This window comes from Pavona decussata, unplaced genomic scaffold (assembly GCF_977016875.1).
Source record: "Pavona decussata unplaced genomic scaffold, jaPavDecu1.1 SCAFFOLD_245, whole genome shotgun sequence".
NCBI classification, from domain to species: domain Eukaryota; kingdom Metazoa; phylum Cnidaria; class Anthozoa; order Scleractinia; family Agariciidae; genus Pavona; species Pavona decussata.
In genome coordinates, this window is record NW_028145650.1 from 687,078 (window position 1) to 712,928 (window position 25,851).

Consider the following 25,851-nt stretch of genomic DNA (forward strand, 5'->3'; position numbering starts at 1 on the left):
ACAAATAGGTCATAAGGCCTACAAGGATTCATGTTAGATAGACATACTATTGTTCACAATGCCATAGTTTGCGTTTACTTCGTTGAAAAACACACCTTTAAGGGGATATCGTTCGTTGAAAATGTACCAAAAAACTGCTTCCTGATTGCTTTTTCTCCGGCAAAGTTGTTGATTCACAAGGTACGAGTGCCTTTGTTGCTGTTAAAAAAAACCCAGCCGTTAGCGGAGGAAACTTACAGGTAATAAACCGGCAGATTATTAAAGATTGTGAAAAGGTACTTGCAGCGTAAGAATTCAAGACAAATTGTGCACATTAATTTGTTTTAATTATATATTTTTGGCACATTGTTTTTTTTAACTACCAAAAATTCTTGGGAGGGGGATCAAGTCCCCCCTGTCCCTGCCCCTGCTAGGGGCCTGATTACCGAAGTATCTACAAGACCTTTTCAAACTTCAAGGAGAAGGAGAAAAACAATATAATCTAAGGCACTCTAATTTTATCATGCCACGCTTTAACACTATAAAGTATGGGAATGATTCTCTGACATATTTAGAACCTTTTTGCGGTCCAAGTTGACAAAGAAGGAACCGCCGTAGTATGAACAGTCTGAATGCTTTTAAACGTTGGATAAGGAAAAGAGGCTTATCAGATGATATATATATCTATCTTGATACATATCTATCTAACGTCACGTAAGGAACTGGAACACGAAAAATGCCTCCTGTTCCTTATTTACAGTGAAAATCACCAATCGTTCGATTTCATTTGTATCAACATGTATTAGATATCGAAGAACGACCTTTTGGATTTAAAGAAGTCACTGAAACAGAAACTCGGAATTACTGTGAACAAAATTAGTCAAATGATTTAGTATTCGGCAATTGTGGAAATGGCATGTGATTAGTTTTCAAAGAATTTTAAGTTGGCCGTGCCTGACTGATATCCGAGTCCTTGATACCGCAAATCTTGAAACAGCGGTAACCAAAATAAACAAGATGGCGGCTTTCGAAATGGGAAGTTTCAAGAGCAGGAGACAGAAAGAGTCTTCCTCGGTGTGTTTCATTCTTCTCAGGCGAAAGTTATAGATACTTTGATCGTTAATAATGCTATTTTTTTGTTTTCTTTAGTCAAAGGTGCTTTTGTCGGTCATAACTACGTTATTAAGTAGGTAAGTGAGCAAGAATTTGCCAGTGATCAGTGATGGGAGGGTTGTGTTTGAGTACAACATTTTATTGTTTTGTGTAAGTGAAGAGAAAAGGTGTTTGTCACTAAAATGTTTAGTTATACAGTCTGTACCTGTTTTTAGATGTAATCAGAAAGTAAGGACTCACCTTAGCTCAAAATAATGTTTAGGTATAAAATAACTAGAATATATAAGGAAATGAAGATTTTTCAGTCGGGGTGAGAATTATACCTTTTAATTACTTTGTCTTTTCAGTGATAATGTAGAGAGGAGAGAAATTGAAAAAGAAAGGCTACAGCATGAGTTTAGAGAATGTGATGACAAGCTAAACAGACAGGTTGAAGGTGAGATTCAGAATACAATTTAATCAGTATACATACAGGCGACTATGCATTGTTTTACAGATGATGAAAGAACTTCTTTAGTGCACTTGATTTCAAATAGAAGTGAAAACTCTGTTAGTAGCCATGTTCAATGGCAGTTTTTTTCTATTGCAGGACATGGTTTGAAATGTTTCTTACCTTGTCTACTTTACCCCCACTTCCACCCCCCCCCCCCCACCCCTTTATCATATCAATGTGGTGTGAATTTCAGGATTACAAAATAATGTTCATGTTTCCAGCAAGATCACTTTTTACAGGAAAAACGCTATTTTTTTCCTGTCAACCATTTTTAAAATAACATTACTATTTGTAATGTTCAAGTGTGATATTGTTACCATTGAATTGTTCTGGCAATTGCCAAATTCATTTTGTCCTCTCAACTAAGGCTTGTTAGGGCCGCTACCAATAACACATGCCCCACTGCCTACAAAGGAGTTAAAGTTTTATTAAAGTTTTATTAAAGTTTTAATGGTTGTTTAAACGGAGGTCAATCAAAGAAAAGCGTTAAAATTATTTGGAATTATGACAAGATTTTGGGGTAACAAAGCCAAGACAGGAGATCTATAGGGTGTGTGTTATTGGTAATTTTTTGATTTGTTACTCAAGACCTGTGAGTGTATGTTCAAACAGATTCTATACTAATAGTAAATAATGTTTCAGCTCACCAAGATCACTTGAAATCAAGCATTCAAACCTTTACTGGAATCTCCACAAGAATAGCAGGTTTCTAAAAATAATAATTATTATTCATCTCTCTTTTCTTGTCATTTCACATGTGTTATGAGAAATATACTTAAAACTGTTTATACTGTATTCCATATTTATAGCTTCTCTTGCAAAGGTAGAGGCTTTGAGAAAAAACTTGTCAACATGCAAGTCATTGTTACACTGCAAGAGAGAGGAGCTGAAGAAATATTGGATGGATGGTTTGGAGTACAATGAGGTCCTCAATCTCTTGGATAGAATGTAAGGAATACCTTAATAATTTGTATGGCTTATCGATTAAGGGGAACCTCCACTCTTACAGCACACCCATTCTCATCATCCCTGGTTCAAAGACTGTAATCATCTCCTGCCATTTTTTACTTGATCTTTTGCTACCTTCCCAGCTTTGCCCCACACGAGGCCACATCTCTCTCAGTTCAGATATTCCACAGTCCTCTGCCATGTTGTTCTTGTCCCCCCCCCCCCCCCCCCTACCCAGCTTTCTTTTCCCTAGCGGTGTCCACCTTAGGGTTTTATCTGGTATATATCCCCAAGGGTATGTATCCACTCTTATGTACAACCAACTGACGTTGAATTGTGGAAATAGTGTTTAAATTTCAAAGCTTAGTTTAAAAGGCGGAGATAGCATTTTAATCAATGTTTAAAAACTTGGTTATGGTTATTACCCGTTTTCACATCTAGATTTCTTCCATGCCATCATATCAGATTTCATGTTGCTATACAGCTGCCATTTTTGTCAGGAAGCAGAAGTTCTTTTGTGTGGAATAATTAGTGGGGAAATGTTTTTATTGTTGGCTGAGCTCGCGAAAGTGACAAGAAATGAAGTTCTCACACACTGAATGGGGGAGCTGGGTACGAGCCAGGATATCAGATGTCACATTCGGTCATGTGATTCAGTTTTTGTTTTCTTGCCATATGAAGCAACAGCTTTTCCACCCTCCCAGCCCCATGCCAGTCTGTCAGTGAGTCTGTTATCTTTGTGGAGTTGTCAAGTTGTCAGTAAATGCTGTTGTATTCTTGTGTGGCAGACAAATGGCATTCAGTGTGTGAGAACCGTATGACACCATGGGATCCAAAATGTTGGTGCACAGAAATTTAAAAGCAAACTAAGGATAGAATGTAGGCAATAATAAATCCAATTTTTAGAACACTAAAAAGTTAACTGTACTTTTAAATTAACTAAACTGTGAAATTTAGATGCTATTTCCAAGAATTTATCATCAATTTGTTTTAAGTATACAAGACTTTTTTCCTTAACTTTTCTTAGAGACCAAGTGAAGAATGTTCCTGAACAGATAGAGAAGTACAAGAAGAGGAAGTATTATCTTCATGCTACAGAACTTCTTGTCTCCACAGGTGTGCTGCTGTTACGTGACTTTTTGCAATAAATTTCTTTATACATTCAGTGCATTAATCATCATCATAATCATCATTATCATCATTTATTTATTTATTCATTAATTTTATACATGTGACATGTAAGAGCTAATAGCTCATTCATAATGCATGCATGTCAAATAAGTAAAACAACAGTAATAATTAATACTATTGATCAAAGTAATATACATTTAAGGTAAAGCAGTTTGCCAGGCAAAAAAAATTACAAAATAACTTACTTATTTTATACTAAAAAACATGATCAAACAATGCTTTCTTAAAACGTGATGTAGATGTAATTTCTCTTAACATGAGTGGCAAACTAATTATAATAATTTTATTAACTTTTTCCGATATCTATGATAATCGCTTATTAGTTGTAATTTTGTGACCTGTATGAAAATAATATGCCTTCAATTTATTTCTCTATAGTCTCCCTGCTTGAAGGAAGTTTGTCTGGTGTTGAGGCCCTGCGACATCTAAGGCTTGATTTACAGGCTAGGAAGAAGGTACATATCCAGTGATTTAACTTTAAATTCTGCCAAGATACCCAGCTCATTGTTTTCACTGTCATGATCATTTTTCCTGTTAAAAAATTTATACTCAAACATTTGCTCATTAACTGGAGGTCATGTTGAAATAATAAGAAACATCTAACCAAATTAAAAAAGAAAAAAAAATTACTTACCTGGACTTCAACATAGGCCTGTTATGCTCCCAGCCCCTCAATAGTTGATTTTCCTTGTTTCATTTAATTTTTCAGGTGGAACACGAAATACTAATAAAAAATCTAAATGCTCATCTATACTTGAAGTCAGAGAAGAGTAGACAAAAGAGAACCAAACTAGCACAGTATATGGCAGATGATGCTTCATTAGGAGGGAAAGGTTTGGCATTGGTTCATTTTTGCTTTCACACAGAAGTAATTTGTACATTTATGTTATTATTTGGTGAGGTTATAGCAGTGTAGTGCTCAGTGCATCAGATTTGTTGAAGGTCAGCTGTAATGTCAAACACACACAACTTAACGAAAGTGTGCTCTTGCTATTTTGTTACTCTCCACCCAAGAGGGTAAACAGGCACACTGGAGAACTGTTAGGCAAGCCTTGGGTGTCAAAATGCTACAGTAGACTATCAACCCATCCTGATGGAACTCAGTAATTACCGTTATTTGTTACCTCCTGATTCCTGAGGTTTCAGAAGGTGCCAACTGGAGAAAGACCATCTGTTACTTTCCTCGTCCTTACCACTGCCCATGCCACACATTTTCAATCAGTTTAATGTTTTCTTATACCTTAGACTATCAATCAAATTTGATTCGTTCACACAACTCACAGTTTAATCAAACTTTCACTTACATTTATTAAGTCTTTAAAAAGTGACAGACTGAGTATAACTAACTGAACCAAACAAACGAGTTATGTAAACGAACAGAACCAGCTGAGTCAGCTGAGCCATTGAACTGAGCCAGCTGAACCAGTCAAACCAGCTGACTCAGCTGAACCGGCCGAACCAAACCAGCAGCTGAACTGGCTGAACCAGCCAAACCAGCTGGACTCCTTTGAACCCTTTTTTTGCATGGCCACTCCTTTGTAAAGTCTACCAGCCCAACCTGCCTCATAGAAAAATGGATAGTCATACTTACTTAATTTCCATAGCAATGAGTGACTAGTATCAGTTACTCTTCCTGTTTGCTTGTGTTCAATAGAGTCATCCTCCAGTGTTGGTTCAGCTAGTGGAAGCTTCAAGAAGTCCCACTCACGTACTGCTTCAAGTAAGTCACTTGCATTAATTAATTGTCCTGCGACTTGGGTGTTGGATGGGGATGTGTGTGTCCTGAAGAGCTTGAAGCCCTAGCTTTATTTCAAACAAAGTTTATGTGAATTTTTCTTCTCTTCTGCCGTCAGTGATCATGTACATGTAATTAATGTATATTGTTTTCAGGATCACTGATGATGGAACAGACTTCTTCAGCGGACATGAGTTCTTCAAGTGAGGTATATTCCTTTGAATAGAGAATTGTTATTTTTAATTTCAGTTCTACCAGAATTGCTCCCTCGGTAGACGTTTATGAGTTTGTCAACAATAGGAGTAGTAGGCAGAAACTGCTACAAAGTCAGGAGAGGTCTTAAAAAAAATTAACATATGAACTGTTAAGCAACAAATCATCATGTGTGTACCATTAATGCTATTGTTTTGTATATTAGATTACAGAAGATCTGAATGCTGACCCTGAGGCAGACAGTGATCACTTCATGATTGTGATCATAGAATCACTTTCTCTGCTAGGCAAGATTCCAGAGGCTCTTGAGGTAAAGCATCTCTTATTCAGACTATGTAAGATTATGGGACAACATAAGAGAATGGGAAAGCCAGGAGATAGCACAAAATTATAAAAATTTAAAAAGGCAGTATGCTTTTCATGTGATGTTTTGGTCGCACACAGCTGCAACACTTTTGGGGTCAAAATAGTACTGTTTTGAATGTGAAATGACAGCTTCATGCAAGTTTTAACTTAAGAATCTGGTTTTTGTACATGATATACAACTGCGAAAAAAAAAAGAAGAAAAAATTTTTGTGTCATATACACTTTAAATAAGCTGGAACTCACAAGAGAATGGCATGTGTCAAGGAATGAACAATGTTTTTCAAAAGAAAAGCTAATAAGTGGTGGTAACCTGCAAGAAAGTGGTAGAACCCAGTGTGCTAGTATAGGTTGAAGGAAGGTGTGTCCTTGTAGTATATCATTTATTAATGTATTTATACCCTCTGCCAGCTAATTGCTATTTAATAATTTACATCTGTGTCAATTATTTTAGCCCTGTTGCTCTGTACATAATTTTTTCCCATTATTTTAATGATTTTATTACCAATGCATATAATATATTTTTTATTTAGAGTAAGAACAACAATTAACATGTAACTATGTTGCTTTGATTTGGCAGGCAATAAAGAAGAGAATGAAGATAGAGATGTCCCTGATTATCCACAGAGCCACCACTCTTGTTGCCAAAAAGTAGTTAAATCCATGTTTATTTTCACAATGTTAAAAATACAACCATAAATTTGTTCTGTAAATATTAATAACTTTAGGCAGTGTTGTTGATTAATCTATACATTTACCTGTAGAATCATTTTAAGCTATATTCACTCCAGACATTAATTTGCTCCTCTGTTCCAGTTACATTCGGAAATTGGGGGTAGTAGGTTATTTGGGGAGAATCTGTGAGAAAGAATAAATACACTTGTTGTTGGGAAAAGCCTTTGCTTGTCTTTAGAGTATAAGAAGGTGATAGAGATTAGAGAAAAACGAGTACAATGTTTTGTTTTATGCATGTGAAAGAAGCGCCATTTCTGTTGAAGTTGGTTTAGTGAAAGGGTGAATGGTTAAACCTCTCACCATCAGAGTCCAGAAAACTTGGAGAAAAAACTATTGAAAAAAGCATGAAAGCAAAACAAACCCACCCCCTATGAAAGGATGAGGGTGGAATATTCTCATCACTAAAACCACCCCTGCTCTCTTGTGCCAACCCTGCCAAAGCATGAATAAAAATTGCACATTTGAATTAAGTATTTGGTAAACTCCTGTTCTTTCCTTGCATTTATTTGTTTTTTGTTTCCTTCTTTTAGGGTTGGACAACCTGCAGAAACAATTCTTCAACAGGTAAAAGACTTGATCAATTGATTCAAACGGCTGCATCTGTCCACATGAAATTTAGAGCCCATAAAAGAGATCTAGTTACTCTTGAAAGTGGCGGCTTGGGGCATTTAACTGTTTATTAATTTTTATTGTTTGCTTGTTATTGATTTCAGAACCAACCTCATCATTTGATGGAACTGTTGGAAGTGGTGTTTGACTTGTTTAGAGGTGTTGCCCATGCACACGAGACAGTCCTCTCTGCAATTCACAGGGTCATTGTAAGTAGCAGATTCAATGTTGTTTTAAGTGTCTGATTAAAGAGAGCTTTGATGAAGTACATTTAAGTGACCCCCCATCTTAATTACCTTTAAAGCTACAATCCTGGCCAATTGAGTTGGGAACTCTTTTTTGCACTGATCATTTTGTCCTTGTACACATTGTGTTAAGAAGGTCACAAAATGCTTTTATTTTGGAGCCTCTGCAATGTTGAGACAGATTGCTTTTGCTCTCATTTCAATTAAACAGCAACACTTTTTTATTTCAATTGCAGAAATCATCAGATACCCAAATTGATTTAGAAGATACAGATATCTACACAATTGATGTTGTTTGGTCAGAGATCCAGTTTGCGGTAAGTCGAGGATATTCTAAGTACCTCTCTAGACTGCGAGCAGTCTCTCTTTTGCTCAAAAATCTATGGGGTAGAATACAAAAAAACAAGCAAGCATGATACACTGTATTCAAGGCATGAGTCGCGTGCTCAGTTTTTTTGTGTTCTTCCCCACAGATTTTCCAGCAAAAAAGAGACTGCTCGCAGTCTATTACTACCTCTCTAGATCAATGTTTTGCTTGTAGCTGTCTATAACAAAACTCTTGAATCTGACTGACTATCAGCTGCCCCAATTTGAGCATTACAGTGTAATGAACTCAACCGGGGCCACCCAACATTGATCAGCCAATCACAAGTCACGTTTACAACACAGGAGTCTGGCTTTGGTGGTTTGTAAACCAATCAAAAACAAGAACATTTCTTTAAATCGGTGGCCCCAGTTGAGTTCATTGTACTGTAATAAGGTTGTCTAACTGGACAGTGTTTCACCAATAGTGTGTGCTATTACCTTTGCTGTAATAGGACAGGTGCACTTCAACAACTAAAATTATTTGTTTTGAGTCAAAAATTGTCTTTTGCTTTCATTTTTGGAAAAAATGTTCTCCTATTTCTTTCTCAAATGTTGTTATACTATGAACAGGACTTTGTGTGCCAATTCAGTCTTTTATCACATTATTTTTTGTGACTTAATACTAAACAAATTAGTTTCCAGCTACCAGTCACTCAATTTTGTTAATCACTCGTTGTATGATTTCAGACCAAATTGGTTAAATATCAATATAATAATAAATAAATAAGATATTTTAACAGGGAGCCCACGTCACAAAATGTGGTTTTCAGTGAGGCCCTGCATAAATCTAACGTAAGAATACAAAAAAAATTACAAATATAGCTATCTAAAAAATAAAAAGTAAAAAGGATAAGATCGATAAAAAAGTCTACATGTTTCTAATAAGACGTCTAAAAACTAAAAAATTGGAAATGTTCCTAATGCCGTCTGGGAGAGCGTTCCAGTCATCTACCGCATGACAAATAAAACGATGCTGTCCCCATGAGCGCTTTGATTGTGGTTTACAGATGTTATTACTAAAACGAGTGTTATAATCATGGATGTCATTAAAATGATTAAAATTAAAATTCCAATCAATCAAACCATTCAAGGACTTAAAAACTAAATATCTGATGGCAACATTTATTTCAGATTCAAGTGTTACTTGGCGATTACTTGGATGTTCAAAACACTGCTACACAGCAAGGCCCTGTCACTTTCAGTGAGTCCTCAAGGTAATTTCCTCCCGTTCTTGGTGAACCAAGTCTAGCGGCACTCTAAGATTGCATTGCAGATGCCTGCAAGTCTGTATCTATGTACTGTGATCACTCAAATTATGCTGTGCTCCTCTCTTACCATTGGCTTACTTGTTAGTACATTCTCCTGCAGTTTCTCAGAACAGATTTAATCTTTACTTAAGGACAGTACTTCCAAATACATGAAATTTGTGAGCAGTTCTTAACTATATGGGAAAAGCAGATCTTAACAAGGGCTTTTGAAATTTGGGGTAACCGCTCATTTTTTGCACATAGTTAGCAACAATAATTTCTATAAACGTTAAAATACATAAAAGTGTATGGCATTTTTTCCAAACTGAATTTTAAGTATCACTGAAAAATGTGTGGTTACCCCCAATAAGCCCTTGGTAAAATCTTCTTTTCCAGCGTTCTCATAAACCATGCAAAAACACCTTTGAATAGCTAAGCATCCTCCTTATGAAATTTTTTGTTTGTTTGTTTGTTTCAGTGATGTAGCAGAGTTCTTTGCACTCAGAAGAAGGGGGCCACTAAAATCCGATCAAAGGGTAAGTCGCCTGTCATTTAATTTGTCTTTCTTAGCACGGTACAAATAAAAGTGAAAAATTAAATATGCATCAGACAGTGAAATCAAAGTAAGATGTCACACTTTGTAAAAAACCCTTTTGCTTTTTCAAAAATGTTTGGATTCATAATTTTCAAGTGAAATACTTCAGACGATTTCTTGAAACATTTTGGAGGGTTTTTTTAAGTAGTACCTGCACAAAATTGTCTTATAAAATGCAACGTGTTCACAATGTTCAATGTATTGAACAGAGTTCCATTTTAGACAGTCCATGCAGTTTGAACACAGGAAACTGCACAACGTACTTTGAGCAAAAACAGAACAAGAGACAGCATCAGCTGAAGGTTTGGAACTTGTTGACTTCAAGGACCCAGTCATTCAGTTTAATGAAGACAATAACCCAGTATCTTCAAATTGCTGTCTTTGCAAATTCATGAAGTAACAGTGTCAAACACATTCTAGGGCCTTGCTTGTCGAAAAATACTTAAAACTACAGTAATTTCCTTATTTACCTAAATAAAAGACGTTTGGGTGATAATATGTTCGGACTATGTGTTTGTTTGGATGGAAAAATGCTTGGACATCTTCTCCAAAACTTTTGTGGTTTTAGTAACTTGGGTGTACTGTAGCTGTATTTAGAAATCACCAAGATCTGGCATCTCCATTTTGCAGTGGTCTTTAAAATCCTGAAATTTGCTACATCAGTTTCTCAATCAGTTGGAAAAATTAGTCAGCCAATAATGCTGACCAAGGGTGTATTACTTTTCAGAGTGCATTGTATCGCTTTGAAGGTTCCTCATCTGCAATTAGTATGAATGCATACATCAGAGAAAGACGCCAAGAGTGCATGGCTGGGACAGCGGTATGCAATTTTATGTTTCAGTACATGGAGTAGTAACTTGTCATAAAACACTGAGGGAACGCAAGATATGTTCTGTCAACATGTTTTGCAATTTTTGCAGCGTCAGCTTGCTGTTTTTCGACGCAAAATGTTTCAAAATAACACATAAAGCTCAGACTACATTTTGAAATTGTTTCAGTACAATTAGTTCACCTTGATTTAATTTTGTTTGCAAGCTTTGAGAATTATGTAGAGAATAGTTTGACCCATTCAATACGGAGTATCATGATAGTAGAAGACCATTTCAGAACTGTATGGTGGAACTTTTTAATTCTGAGTTGTGATATTAAGATTTATACTAAAGGAAAAGTCATTCGTTTGCATAGGGATTATTTGCTGTAATGAAAAGTGTCAAAGTATATTATAAAAGTTGTAGTAAAATGAGGTTATCATCACAGCTTATTGCAAGTATAGTGTAGTCAGTGAAACATATGAAAAATTTGCTTTTGATTGTCACTCTCAATTCCTTAGAATGAAGATGACGATGACACATATGGTGAACCACTTCACAACACCAAGCCGCAGTTGTTGTGTAAACCAAACCCCAGGAACATTACAGGTGTTCATTAACATTCCTGCGGGTCACTGTATAATTCTCACCCTACTGGAAGGTTTTGTGCCAACCCAATTAAGTTTATACATCTTGTGTTCCCATATGTGTTCCCACTTTACACTTGAAAAAATGAATTCATTTTTTGGTTCCGGACAGTAAAATACACTCAGGATACTCATACTTTGGTAAAAAGAATGTTATGTATGGAAGTGATTAAAGAGTTCTATACAAAACTGCAGAACAACCTCACAGTACTACTGTTTCAAACCATACAAAATCCCGTTGTAACATTCCTTCAATCACGGCGACTAAGTTTAGATACAAAGACAGCTTCGTTTTAAAGTGCTTTCTACATTTCAACCACTTTAAAATCTTCACTAAAAATAGCTTATATTCATCATTGAACATTAACGGTTTTAGACAAGACACGTGTGGTTGTTCTTCGTTCTTCAACTCCGTATGGGAGGTAGGGGTGTTTAAGACTATTCAAAGCACATTGATCTATCTTTCCCAAATGTACGTATAGGCGTGGATTACAGTTCCTCTCAATTTTTTGCTAACAAAGTGCAAAGGACTGGTAATCATTAGTAGACCATCTCCATGATGGTGTCATTTAACGTACAACTACCAGAATTCATCTCGTTTTCCTTTTCAAATTTTTGTAATCCCAGTGGATAGCAAAGAACAATATCTCTAATTAGCATGCAAAAACAAAAACGTTGAAGGATTCTGGTAGTTGTAGGCAAGTGTCACCGTAGTGAAAATGTCCTGTTGACACTAGAAATGTGTAAAAGTAACTGGGCGATTTTGCTGAACAAAACAACAAAGATGATTCAGTGTCAAATGTATTATTGAGATTTTTGCAACTGGTATCATAGAAAGTTGTAATCGTTTGTTTTTATGTCATACAGTTGTGTTCATCCCTCTGATGTCCTTTGTAAGTGAAATTGAAGCGGCCATCAAAATGCAAGGAGAGTAAGTGTGACCTTTTTATTTATACCTTAACGCAATTTAACACAAAGTTTAATGGCAGAGAGTTAACAAGAAATGTTCAGGAGTCAGTAGATGGGGTGACCCTCAATCCTATCAGGATGATGTCTTGGTATTGTATCATATCATTATCGGAAAGATGGCTACCTTACCAAGCTTTTTGACGGAGGACTTTCGTGTTGCAGTATATGGAACACTGTTTAGCCAACCTTAACAGGAGGAGCTTAACTGGAATATGCCTCACAGTTCAATATTCTTCTTCACAGCTCTTTACAAACCTCAAGATAAGATGACATTTTCAATTGGGTGGATATCAATCCAGCAGCCAAATTTTCTATCAGATTCCTGTTAGTGACTGGGTTGTGGTTTGTCTGCAAGAAAATATTTCTCGCACCTGAAAACTTGCTGAAAGCACCATTTCTAATAAAGGGAATCTTCCATACATGTTACTTTTTTTTAACTTATGTGTTAAACTGTTTCTTTGCAGTTAAGCTCCCTCCCTAAGCCTGTGCTTTCCTTTTCAGAATGAGATGCACCTTGTACGGTTTCATAACCGATTATGTGAAAGACATTTTTGTGGAAGAAATCCTGTTTGATATTCGCGAAAAACTGAGGGAAGTAACCCAAGGTAAGGTGTGATTCAGCTACCAGTGTCAACATTTGGGAACAAAGCGAGACATTACAAAGAATTGGAAGCCTGGTTTTCACTAATGGCAGAGTTTTAAGCAGAAGCAGTAGGACAAAAGATGCTGATCCTTACCATCTCAATCCTGTTTCTTAATTTTGTATGAATTATTTTTTCTAGTTCTGCTTTGATGGAGCTTGCATTTCTATCTGTTGAAGCATCTAGAGGCATAGCAATCCATTGCATGTTATTCTCAGCATACAAGCTGATCTACCTCTGCCAAAGCCGCTATTTTATAGTCTTGAGCGAAGCTTTAAGTGCAGTGGTGCTATGCTATGGAATAACCTTCCCGATTTGACTAAAAGAGCGAAATCTCTACGGGAGTTAAAGAAAAGTGTCTTTTCTATGTCATACTTATTATTACACCCCATTTGGAAATTAGCATGTGTTTTAGTGGTTAGCGTAAACAAATAAAGATCGTAATATGTTATGTTAAGTTTGTGTACACTGTACACTGTATACTGTATTGAGTTCAACTGACAAATCAGGAAGTTCCAAATCGATATTGACCTCACTGTAAATTTTTTTTTGTTTTCGTTATCACAAGATCGAGAGACATTCAGAAGAACTACTGATGCCAACATTCTGAAGGTTTTAGGAGCAAGCAGGCCCCTGTTGCAGGTATGTCGTATGTTACGTAAAATTGACGTCTTTGTATCTAACAGTAGTGTTTCCGGACTAATTGTTAACAAGACCTAAGGCTTATGCATGTTTAAAGCTGTAAAGCACGCAACGTGGCTCTCAGCGCCTTTCCATCTTCCCCCTGTATTTAACTGACTGTAGTATGCCACCTGCTTCGTGTTGTTCCAAGTTGAAGGGTGTGCATAAGTCAGAAGTCACCGAGGCAATTTTGTTATTTACCAACTTACTACTTAGTTACTATCTCCTTTTAGAGCACAGCTACAGTGGAACAGCTCATGCAGGATCTGAAGAATCTGATGCACAGCTTACCCAACTACTCACCTCAATTCCTGGAAATGGTGTGCAAGATGCTGACTATTTTCAAGGACAGTTGCTATGATGCTTACAAAGGTGTGTAAGCCCCTGTCAATACTACTCACCCCCCCCCCCCGAATCACATTTACTGCCCCCAGAATTCCTTCACACTTCCCTTTGAGTACTCCAGACACCCCTGAATACTGTGCATTCCCCCTTAATACTATACGCTCCACCTTAACTACTAAACACTCCCGTGAATACTTTTTGTTCCCATGAAGTTCTGAATACTACTTACGCCCCGATGAATACTACTTAGCCCCCCACCTCCCGAATATAACTTTCATCCCCTGTTAGTGCTTTCTCCCCCTGATGGTGCCTACTCCCCTGCAGTCTATGAACTCTCCCTAAATACTACCTACTTCCCACTGAATACTACTTACCCCCTCCCCTCCCCCTGCCCTGCTAAAGCCCCCCTGATAATACTTTCTCCCCTGGATTCTATGCACTCCCTCTGAATACTACCTACTCCCTCTCAATTCTACCCTTCCCCATAACAGTACTACTCACATTTTCTGAGTTTTACTAACTTCGCGCTGGATACAAATCACCCTACAAAGTACCTGGATACAATTCCTCTTAATCCGTCTTTCGTACTGTCACTTTCTCCCCATGTCTTGCAAATCTGAAATGCCAAACAAACTTCAAAACATTGAATTACTATGTCCTCTTGTATTGTCTGTCATAATTGAAATTAAACAAAACCTTTTTTTTGCTTGGATTCTCGTCGTCTGTCAAGTTAAAAGCAAATCTTTTTTGGACTGATTTCAGCACTGCTGTGGTACACTGGAGAAGCTGACAAATCAACCCGTGTTTTCAGTGCTAATTGGGCCAAAGATGAGGACATTAGCCGCTGCCTTAGGTAATGCTACAAACTATATCTTGTAGTGAAATTCATTCAGTGGTAATTATTTGTTACTCAATATGTCCTTTTGCTAAGATTTAGCTCTAACATGCAGAGTGAGTATATGGCACATTGGATTTATTGAAGGCCTACACCTTTTCTTTTCATCAACATAACTTCATGTTGCATGGTTAAATTGTGTATACACTTGTATTGTGTAAAGTGGCCAATCAAACATTGTATATATAACGTCTTTTAAGTGATCACAATCCTGAAGCAGCCTCTTCTTTCTTGAAGTCCCAATTACATCAATTCTCTGTTGTTTCAATTCCTGGCAAGCATCCATCTTCTAACAGATACCACAGGTGTTCTCTAATTTATTCCCGACAAACAGTTCTCAATGCATCCTTTACGTCTTCTCTGCATTATTTTGCTTTATTTAACCCTTTCCCGACCAAGAGTGCCATATGGCACAAGACACAATTATGAGCTCAGTATTTGGTCAATTTGTGTGAAATTTGCACAACCAAAAGATCTTTGAAAGATCTATAAATTGAACGCATAAAATCATGCCCCCCTACTATATGAGACTTGATTTACCACCCCTCAAGCTTTTGGATTTTTTTTCCTTTGTACGTTAAGGGTCCAGTTGATATCTTACAACAAGCAATGCACTGAGAGCTGTACATTAAGCTATAGTTTAGGGGGATACCCAGTATGTACAACGAATAAGAAAATTTTCAATGTTTTTCTTCTTTCGTTTTGGACTTTTCTCACTCTAATATGTGACCTCCTCCATCTCTGTTGGTGTGAGTTATAGCACACCCCAGAAAATACCTTTTAAATGGTATATCACATGTGGTCTCCCAGTTCATAGTTGGCGATTTAGAAAAATTCGCCATTTCCCTTGGACGGGAAAGGGTTAACCAAAATTAAACATGTTTTTTTGCAGATCGCTGCCCAACTGGCCTGGCCTGCATCATCACCACACACATCGGCAAAGAAAAGTAAGTAATCAACAAAGATGTAATATAAGTTGGGAAACATAAAAGAGATTTTGGGTCAGCAAGTAATCAGGACTTCCAAGGAATGGACCCGTGGCCCGAAGTAACGAAATCTCCCACAGACTGAATTGTATATTTTGAGGTTGAACTGCAGGACAGAACGTTTAACGAAACCTCTTGGTAAGACATCGTGTCATTTTCATTCTCTTTCAATGTTTATTGGAGGTTCTTTCTGCAGGAAGATGAAGAGCAAGATCTGGAAGCAGTACGAAGACGAAACCAGAAGGTAATATTGAAGTTTGTCAAGATTTGTACTTGGGTTTTGTCCTACTTGTTACTGTGCGGTGCCATGTAGTGATGCGTTCATCTGGAAATTTATGACTTCCTCTTTCTCCCAATGCCACGAATTGACGAACCCAAACCTAGTGGACTCCAGATAATTTTTTTTTTCAGCGTTTTTTTTTTATTATTCACTAAGCTTCTGGAATATTATAATTTCGATTTGCATGATACTGATTAAAGTTTTATTTTGACTTCACTAACACGAGACATTGATTCAGTGTGAATAGTTTATTTAGGGGTGAGTCATGCAAAGGTTCAAGAGCTAAGAATTGTGCCACGCCAGGTACGAAAAACGACTAAAAAAAACACCCTTTAAAGGAGGCAAAAAAAAAATGGGAACGTACTTCCATCTAATGCAGTGGCACCGGGATACAAAAAATATGTGGTTGACAAAATTACACTAGAAAACCTTTATCTAAAACAAAACTTCAGCGAAAAAATAGCAAACAAGACGACTGAATAACAAGAATCTCCCACCAAACACCTAAATAGTCCCGATGTATGCCATGACAAAACACGACCCTTTACATCATGCCATCAGATTTCTCACTAATTCGTTCCCTTGTCACTCAGTCGTCATAAATCACATATACTGTGTAATTTCTTTATGTTTCCAGGAGACTGATATTCTGACCGATAACCTGGGTCAACACATTCTCAACGATTCAGAAGTGCTGTTTGAGACAAGGGACCTTCGAACACTGGCCAACCTTCAGGAGAGCATGGTTAGAAAGCGGCTACTGTCTCCTATAAAATTATCCCTAAAGCATTTTCCAAAACACTCTTTCAAAGTTACTTTCTGTTGGTGAGCATTGCAAAGGTCAACAAAACAAAGCCTTTTTTGACACTTCAACAGTAAATTTATTTACGTTTCTACATCAACCTCCACGATTGTGTTACCATTCCGATTGCTTTGACAGAGTAAAGCTGGTTTGATATTGCAGTTAGAGTAAGTCATCAGTTCACACCTTTGCGTAAGTCACCTTGCGTCAAACAAGTGCCGTTACAATGGTCACACAGGTGCTTTTTACAGACTTAGGCACCGTCCACACTAGTGCGTTTTCAAACGACTCCGTTTTCATGTCGGCGAAAACGTAACAAAATATTTTCATCCACACTAGCGTTTTCGTATCGTTTTGAACTGTCTACACTAAAAAGCTCGAAAACGATGAAAACGACTTGGGCCTGGGATTGCTCGGATTTGGACTGGAACCGAAGTCGTGTGACGTTATTTACGTCACCGTTGTCAAAAGTCGTTTTCTTAAGTCTCAACTTTTGAAACCGTTTTCGAAAGTCTCCGTTCTCATCAGCGTTTTCAATCGTTCTAGTGTGGACGAGAGGCGAAATCGTATCAAAAAGAATGCGTTTTCAAAACAAATCGCCTTCAGGTGAGCTATACTTTTTTTTCTGACAGGAATGGTTGGCAGGTCACATACGAGGTTTTACCACAAGCCTGACAGCACAGACCACATCTATAAGCCTTGTCAATCCAGAGTCACAGGAGAGAATCAAAGCGGTGAGATGTGGAAGTAATGCACTGAGATGAACTGGGTGTAGTTCATTTGTGGGTCGGACGTATAATATTTTAAACTATTAAAACCATATTACTACAAATTCGTCTTACTGGCCACTTAAGAGTTATTTTATGGAGCATGGAGCAACACATTTAAGATTGCTGTTCCTCCATTGGAAGTAAAATTCGAAGCAAAACACGTTTCTCTTGATTGAATATTTTTTCTCACAACCAATTGTTAGACCTTAAGCTAGTGTCTTAATACTTCTTTCCTCTGGCTTACACGGACACATGAAGAAACACACTCGTAATATGTACAATGATGACCGCTATTTACTAATGGCGGGGTAAGGTTACTGTATCTTGACAAGTGTTTTTATCTTCTTTCACTGACATACTTGATCTACACAGCACATCACTTGATCACAAACTCGATCACATTAAGACACAAACACTTTGAACATCACCGCACGTATAAAGTGAGACTGGGTAATTTGTGCAACTCGCAACTCCACAACTCGCATTCTTCGTACACCCGTATAAATTAATATATAAATACAGTAGCTGACGTTTGTTTGTAAGCTTTCACTGTGGCTACCCACAGAAGAGTCATCTGAACAACTAACCAGGAAATTGTATACTAATGGCAGTCTACGGCTTCTTACAATTTAAACTGCCCGATTTGTTGCTCAGACGTAACTCAATTTCAAGCTGCAAAACAGCGTCTGCAGCCTCAATTTACATAGTTTATTTATGGTAATGAATTATGATAATTTTTTAAAATTTATGATAACGTGGATCATATATGATAATATATTTTTATTTTAAATTTATAATAAGCTATCAAAAATGCAGTATAAATTTTCATCGTTTGTGATAAGTTTGTGGACACTTTTTGTACACCCACAACTTACAGCAAGCAGATAAAGGTACAAGTTCCGTTGATTTGTAATAGGAAATTCTAAATTTGCGCGCACGTTTTGTAAACCCACATTTTTTGAAACTTCAAAAACAAAAAAAGACTTCATTGCACTAAAACGCTGATGCTGTTAACATCTTCAAGAAACTAATGCTTTGAAGGACTCCGTTAGCGAAAGGTTTTCGTTAAATAAATAAACCATTATTACGCGGGATGCCCTGAGGGGGCATACCGTGTCTAAAAACGGGACGATTTCTTTTTCTTCGTCGTAGCTTCAAATCGGTACATTAATTTATTCATTAAACTCACCCCTCTCCTACTCGGGGTGTATTGTTCTGATTGTCTTCAACAGAAGCAGGCCAATCAAAATCCATTCTTGTCGCTTACATCGCGAGGGAGGGGACCCACTCACCCCTACCTGTGTGACGTCAACGCATCATTTGATCTATTTATTAAAAACGTATTAAATTTGCGGCCATAATGTTTATAACATGTTCTGGACTCAAGTGTGCCGTTTTCAAACGGAAATTTCACCATTTTGAAGCGGCAAATCGAAAGAATAACTTCTAAGAAGCACTCGACATTTGAAACGGTAGAAATTGGTGAGTTCATGGCGAAGGAATCGTGCTTTGCTTGACAGTCCTTGACCACGACGCGAGACTAAAAAGAGGTCATTGAGAGGCTTACGTTATCGTAATGGAATTCCACACATTTCCGGTGAAAGTCTGAGTCGCGTAACACAAGGAAAACAACGTAACGCGATCGTCGTGACTCAAACTATTCCATTAGCAAGGATAGTTTTATCAATCGGCGAAGCGTACAGTTGGAAAAAATGAATCAGCCCCAGCATCACGCGTAATGCCAGTAAAGCAGGCATCTTGTTTTCCCTAAAATAACGTGATATTAAACTTGTAACAGAGAGAAGTGTACGCTGGCTATGGATATACCTACGTTCGCGGTAGAAACTGGGTAAGTAATTTGAACGCATGCAAAATTATTTTGAAGAAGTGAAATAATTTTCCGTGATAGAGGAATAAGGCATAAGGCATCTTTTTGTTGGTTTTCCAAATGTTGCAGCCAATGAACGAACTCACAATTGCTCGTGCAATTTGCCGGCACGTGAATATTATGACTTCTCTGTGATCTTTTTGTAACAGACCATTTAATTTCTGAGGGGGTTGGGGGAGGGGGGAAGGGTGGCTAAATACCAAAACCAATTCCTGCACGTGAAAGCTGCAAAACACAAATCGTGCACACCTACCCAAGGAAAAAAATTGGAGCAAGCTGTACTGTATATTCCCTGAAATCCCTGAAAGCAAATAAAAAAATAAAAAATAAAATAAATAATTAAAATGCTGAGTATGAAATTAAAAAGCAACTTCTTGTCCATCAAAATTGGCCAGTCCCCATCCCCCCTCCGCTCAAAAATAAATGGCACAATCGTCACTTGGACTTTATTACTTAATGACGGGAAAACCAACATAAACACGTGAAAAAGTAAACGATATTTGTAACAGCAAGAAATGCTCACGTTGTATGGTAAATTTCTACATTTCCAAACTTCAAGAAAGACATATTAAGATCTAGTAAAATTTCTCTTAGCGACCAATATCAATTAATTCGCTGTTTTGAAGGATTTCCAATGAAGCGTTGCAGATTTTTTAACGCTTAAGAATCTGGAGTTATTTTTTCTGCATAACTTAATCGATTGATGAACCCCTTACACTGTGACTACGCCAATACATCATGACCATCATCATCATCCTCTTCATTATCATCATCACGACCATTTCATTTTGCACTATATGTGATATGTATAAAGAGCGCATAATGCCGTCCTTTCCAGAGTATCCGCTCCTCAGGAATCTTTTCCATTTCACTCCTTGCGAAGGACATACAAAGTGGTGAAACAATTCATGAACAACAAATGACTTTCGTGGATATTGTCTGGTTTGTTTTGTATTTTTAGCTAAACCAAATCATCACATCACAAGATACTCATCGCGTCAAATGAGAACGAGTATCATTCTATCTTGTAAAGATTTAAATACTTTTATTGTTTTTTACTATTCATTTTACAGCAAGAAATTCCTCCAGTCTCTGAAGAAATCCTCCAGTGAGTAGTAGTTTACGAATGGCTGTCCAAAACAGTTATTCATTCCTTGCTTTTATGTTTGGTAATCTCTGTGACTACAGTCAACTCTCTTTATTGCGGACACCCTCGGGACTGCGAGTTAGTGTCCTTAATAGCGAGAGTCCGTAATAGTGGAAATTTATTTCAATCAAACGCCTGTACTCTATTTTTGCTTTGGATTTAGCTGCTGTCCGCATTATCGGGTGTTCGCAGTAGCAAGGTGTCTGCAAGTAGAGAGTTGACTGTAACTGGCAACCAGAACAGTCCGGAGCTGTTCCAAAAATAGCTGTGACTTGATTTATGTACATTTTCCCGCCTCTGACACCAGTGACGTTTTCCCGCGCTTGGCACCGGTCAGTTCAAGTTTTCCCGCGCTTGACACTGGTTTCAAGTTTTCCCGCGCTTGACACTAGTTTGAAGTTTTCCCCCGCTTGGCACCGGTTTCAAGTTTTCCAGCGCTTGACACTGGTTTCAAGTTTTCCCGCGCTTGACACTGGTTTCAAGTTTTCCCGCGCTTGGCACCGGTTTCAAGTTTTCCCGCGCTTGATACTGGTTTCAAGTTTTCCCGCGCTTGGCACCGGTTGAGTGTTTCTGCTTTGCATTATTTTCGGTTGCTGTGATTTGCCAAATGACGATAGTCATGTGAAAAACGATTCAAAAAGAAAATAGCGATATCAGGGGCCCATTACCCTGAGCGTAAAACTGCTAAATGTTCGTGTCACGGCGTTTTCACCGACCTATTTAATTTTAGATTGAAGTACCCACAAATCCAGTCTCATGCTTTGAGAATTGAACTGGAATTTAAATTTTCGCGGGAGATAGTATTCCCGTGCATATCTAAAAATAGACTGATCTGTGAAAACGCCGTAGTATAGGCCTAGTATGGCAGTTGTACGCTTCGAGTAATGGGCTCCTGGCGATATACAACAATTAACTAAATACTTGATGGTTTGAGCCAGGAACGCTCGTAATGAGGTTTCACGTGTGGAGTCGTTCCAAATGCAACTGACACAATCTTGAAATAATTTCTCTTATTTTCAAACCCTCAGATCCCTGAAGACGCTGGCAGAGGACTTTCAGAACATCTCTGAATCTTGCTTGCTTGTGCTTCACCTGGAGATCAGATGTCACTGCTTTTACTATCTGATGAGGGCTGTACAGGAGGTAAGCATTATTATCTTCCCTTTTAACCTTAGGTTATTTTTCACTCGTTCAGTTCTAAGAATCCAAAAATAGAAATTTAATGAATAGAACTTAATATAGCAAAATCAAAATATAGAACCACCCTCTACAACATAGTAAACAGTACCTCAGGAAAGTACTGCCTAAAGGCTTAATAGCTTGGAAGGTCACTCTCAAGTATTTCATCCACATACGATGACGGCGATGACGATGGCAACGACGACAACAAAATTCATATTTACAAGGAGTAAATATGTAAATTGTAATTCCTAGGATATGGATTATAATTGGTATAGTGTCGTAGTTTAAGTGTCGTCATAGGGAGTGTCGGAGTTTTCGGGGGGGGGGGGGAGTGGGGAAGGGGTGGTAACCGTTCAAAGGGGTTAGTTTGACGAAGCGACTACTAGCGTTGGTACTTCCCGCTCTTTTCCACAAAACCTTAAATGCATCTGGCTTTCAATTTCTCGCTCCCCTGACTGTGTGTGTGTTGTTGTTGTTTTGGTCAATAGCTGATTGTTTTCATTTCGTTTGTTTAGTCCACCTACATGTGCAGCACAAACGCTGTTGATCCAGACCCCAATGTAAACAGTCTGAACAAAAGTTTGTCGTCTTTTGAAGAGATAGCGACGGCCTGCATGGGGCATTACAAATTCAGGTACATTCGGTTCAATAGTTTTAATTTATTTTAGACCTACTGTAGAATTGTAAAATTGACGAGCTACCATTACTTCGGTTTCGCTTTCATGTGAATCGTCGGCCAGAAGCAACTTAGAGCGGTTTTCAGTTGATTGTAGAAAGTAATTTCGCGATTGTTTTGTTTTGTTTTTGCTCTTCTACGCTCTGTGATTGGTTGGTAAAGCTCTCGCCATTTTCTTAACCAATGAGAAGCCAAAGCAAAACCATTCTTGACTCGCTCGTACTCGTTTTCCCGCGCTTGGCGCCGGTTACAAGTATTTGCTGCGAATCCTGATTGGTTAATTACACTCTTTTTGTCTGTTGTGATTGGTCAAAGTAATTACTTTGGTTTTGGTTTCACGACACTCATCGAAAACCGCTCCATATCCAACCCATGTTTGGTCCTGGATTGGCCTAGAAATGAGATTATTATTATTATTAAACGTTATGTTATTGGTTAGTATTTACAATGCCACGTTTGAAATGAATGTGCTGATGGCATATCGTCAACGGACGAATTTTTTATCCAGATACCTGTTTGAAGGAGTTGGTTTTCTTGTATCTTCCATTCTCGTTTCAAATCTCTCGGAGATCAAGAGGATCAATCCAAGTGGCATTAAGAAAATGTAAGTAAAAACCCGTCTTTTGGAGAAATGTGATGTTACGTGATGTTATGTTTTTAGCCTGGTGAATAAATCAAAGATGTATTTTTTTTTCAGTCAGTAACACAGGTATACCCGGAATGCACCTATGACCTTCCGATTACTAGTTTGAATACTCTACCAGGAGACTCGTGGGAGCAAGGCCGAGTATGTCTTTGTCACTGACTGCAAAAATACGTCTATCAAATCCGTTTTTCTATCGCTTTTAGCGAGAAAGCAAGGACCTTTATCCACACATTCTCAGCTAAATACTTAACGACCTAAAGCAACCGTGACTTTCTCAAAGGGACCAATAGCTGTGACTTTCGCTTTTACCGTGTTTTGACGTCATCAGTGAAGGCACAAACGCCAAAACGAACGGGTTTTTTTTATGTCCGTGGTAAGAAGCGAATGTTGCCAGTAATAAGAACATGACGGTTCCGTTTGCGGACTGAAGCGTCTAGGGAATGAATGCATTGTTGCTCCAGGTCCCTATTGACCCCTAATATCAAAGAACAAATTCCCCTATCTTGTCCCCATACTTTTCTTATAAAAGCACTGGGGAGAAGTTATTAAAATATCAAGAAAATTCACCTTAGTGATCCTATCCTTAATTGTCGTGACCTCAGGGGTTGAGGAGAAATTTGATGCTGATCACAGTTAGGGCTTAAAGGGTTATTGCTGCGTTGGTTTGGTCTTTTTTCTCATCGTATTTTATCCTGGTATTTTCTAGGTGCCGTAACATCTTTGCAATTCAGCAAAACCTGACAAACATCACCATGTCGCGCGAGGGAGACCTGGACCGAGCCCGACAGTATTATGAACTGCTCTACTCTAACCCGGATGTAAGTACCAGGCCGCTCTCCGCTGAATGCGTTCCTTCAACAAACGATTTATTTCTGCGTCTCTTTTTCTGCGCAGGAAATATTGACGTCCATTGACGAACAAGGTGCCAAGTTTACCCAGAAGGAGTACGCTGACCTCTTGTCACTGCACGCACGCAGTCAGTCATTTAGAGACAACAGTGCGCATGAGCGACGACTGCAGAGGCTGGACGATATATTCAAGAAATGATTGGTAGATTTCTCCGCGCACAAGTAATGTTCGGTCTATTTAGACCACCAGATTGCCGTGTTGTTCTCGACAGTTAGGTTAAGGGAAGTGCGAGGAAAAAAAGTTCAAAATGTCACATCTGAATGAACGTTACTGAATAGTACTTTCCTGCGTTGCTGTTTATTTTGTTTATCTTTAAGTGGAAAAATTGCCAAATCTGGTCAAATTAGAACTCTGGAGCCGTACAATCCAGCTTCGTAAAGTAGACCAATCTTTGTTTTATCACAGTAAACGCGTGCGCAACTGATGTCCTTTTCAAAATACTCTTGTTATTCGCATTTTAAAATGAAAGATTCTCCGCTTGTCACAAGTACCGTTTGCATTAGACTTTCAGTTTGCCGTGAGAAAACAATAGTGGTCTCCCTTGTTAATGGTGTAACACCGCTTAGAGAGGTAAATCTAAAAGGACCACCGTTGAAATTATCCCTGCGTCTTTTAGTTCTGAAAACGTTTGACAGAAAACGCAAGTACTTGTTAAAATTGGCTTCTCCTGTTGGGAGAACGGTAACAGGGGAATACCCCGTTACCGTTGTTAGGGTGTCCCATCCGGGCTTCTCGTTTCATTCTATTTTGCATAGTGATCTATCTCAGTTTACGTCTCCGTAAGTAATAAAAAAAAAGTTGACCTAGGCGAGCTTCCCAAAATTTAATTAATTTTTTAAAAAAACTAGAGATATTTGTCATTGGATTGATCAACAAAGAATATGTACAAAAGTTTATACTTAATAAATAAATACAATAGGTTTATAACATTAACTTGTCTTTCAGCAAGTCAACAGTATTAAGGATAGCCATGGGTTTTTTTTCTATTTTTTTTTTTTTAATTTTAGTAAAGCTATAGATATGGAATTTCCTTTCATATAATGAATATCACTGACAACGTCTGTGTTCAGTGGTTTTTTTGCCATATAGTACTGTTTTGAAAACGTGTACGTTGGTACAAAGTACACGTGATCTGCTTACTGATGTAGTCTTGTCAAACTGAAACTCGTTAGCACACCCTCAGCTTTTCGTGGACGTGGAGAAAGTTGAGGTCCTGGTGACTAATTTGCGTTTCAGCTCACTCGATCTTAGTGAGTACAATAGGCCATTTCCGAGTTGCCTTGAATGTCATTTACAAAAGCGAGGTTGAGTGCAAAGCTTTTCATGTGAAAATTAGTTTTGTTTGCATATGAATGAAAACTAATTTTCATATTAAAAACTTTGCACGAAGCCTCGCTTTCATAATGAGGTTAAAAGCAACTCGGAAATGGCCTGTTGTGAAAGGGTTTTAGCAGGTAAAATTGTGTTCTTTTTGTTTTGTTTGTTTGTTTTATGATAATTTCTTGTACAGTTTGCATATCTTGTGACATGCTACTTCCAAAACTTGAAATTTATTGGTAAAATCCCTGCCTGAAATTGTAATTTGTATCCCTAATTTTTAAGAGTTACGTACAAGTGATTTCTAAAACAATCATACAATGTTGTATGCAATAAAGTTATTGATTCTTGATATGCATTGTCTTACCGGCTGTTTGGTGCGATGGTTGATGCACTATGATGATAACTCATTCAGCTCATTTTGTGGAT

The 25,851-nt window shown here is 37.8% G+C and overlaps 1 protein-coding gene across 2 annotated transcripts; it reads left to right on the plus strand.

Moving 5' to 3' along the window:
• Positions 1-941: 941 nt before the first annotated feature.
• Positions 942-25,774, plus strand: LOC146457185 (exocyst complex component 4-like). 2 transcript variants are annotated; one of them, XM_085092182.1, is made up of 35 exons: positions 942-1,053; positions 1,129-1,169; positions 1,440-1,528; positions 2,228-2,290; positions 2,395-2,533; positions 3,561-3,649; positions 4,103-4,179; positions 4,434-4,557; positions 5,379-5,444; positions 5,615-5,667; positions 5,878-5,982; positions 6,616-6,686; positions 7,301-7,334; positions 7,484-7,588; positions 7,861-7,941; positions 9,122-9,204; positions 9,716-9,773; positions 10,560-10,652; positions 11,163-11,250; positions 12,156-12,219; positions 12,759-12,862; positions 13,467-13,540; positions 13,813-13,951; positions 14,687-14,777; positions 15,712-15,766; positions 16,002-16,049; positions 16,723-16,830; positions 17,520-17,621; positions 19,456-19,506; positions 20,619-20,653; positions 21,721-21,835; positions 22,390-22,508; positions 23,059-23,154; positions 23,903-24,014; positions 24,091-25,774. In XM_085092182.1, the coding sequence occupies exons 1-35, from the start codon at positions 997-999 to the stop codon at positions 24,241-24,243; spliced, it is 2,982 nt and encodes a 993-aa protein (XP_084948308.1). In that variant the 5' UTR covers positions 942-996; the 3' UTR covers positions 24,244-25,774. The 2 variants fall into 2 exon arrangements, with proteins under 2 accessions (XP_084948308.1, XP_084948309.1); XM_085092183.1 differs by lacking the exon at positions 19,456-19,506.
• Positions 25,775-25,851: the final 77 nt, after the last annotated feature.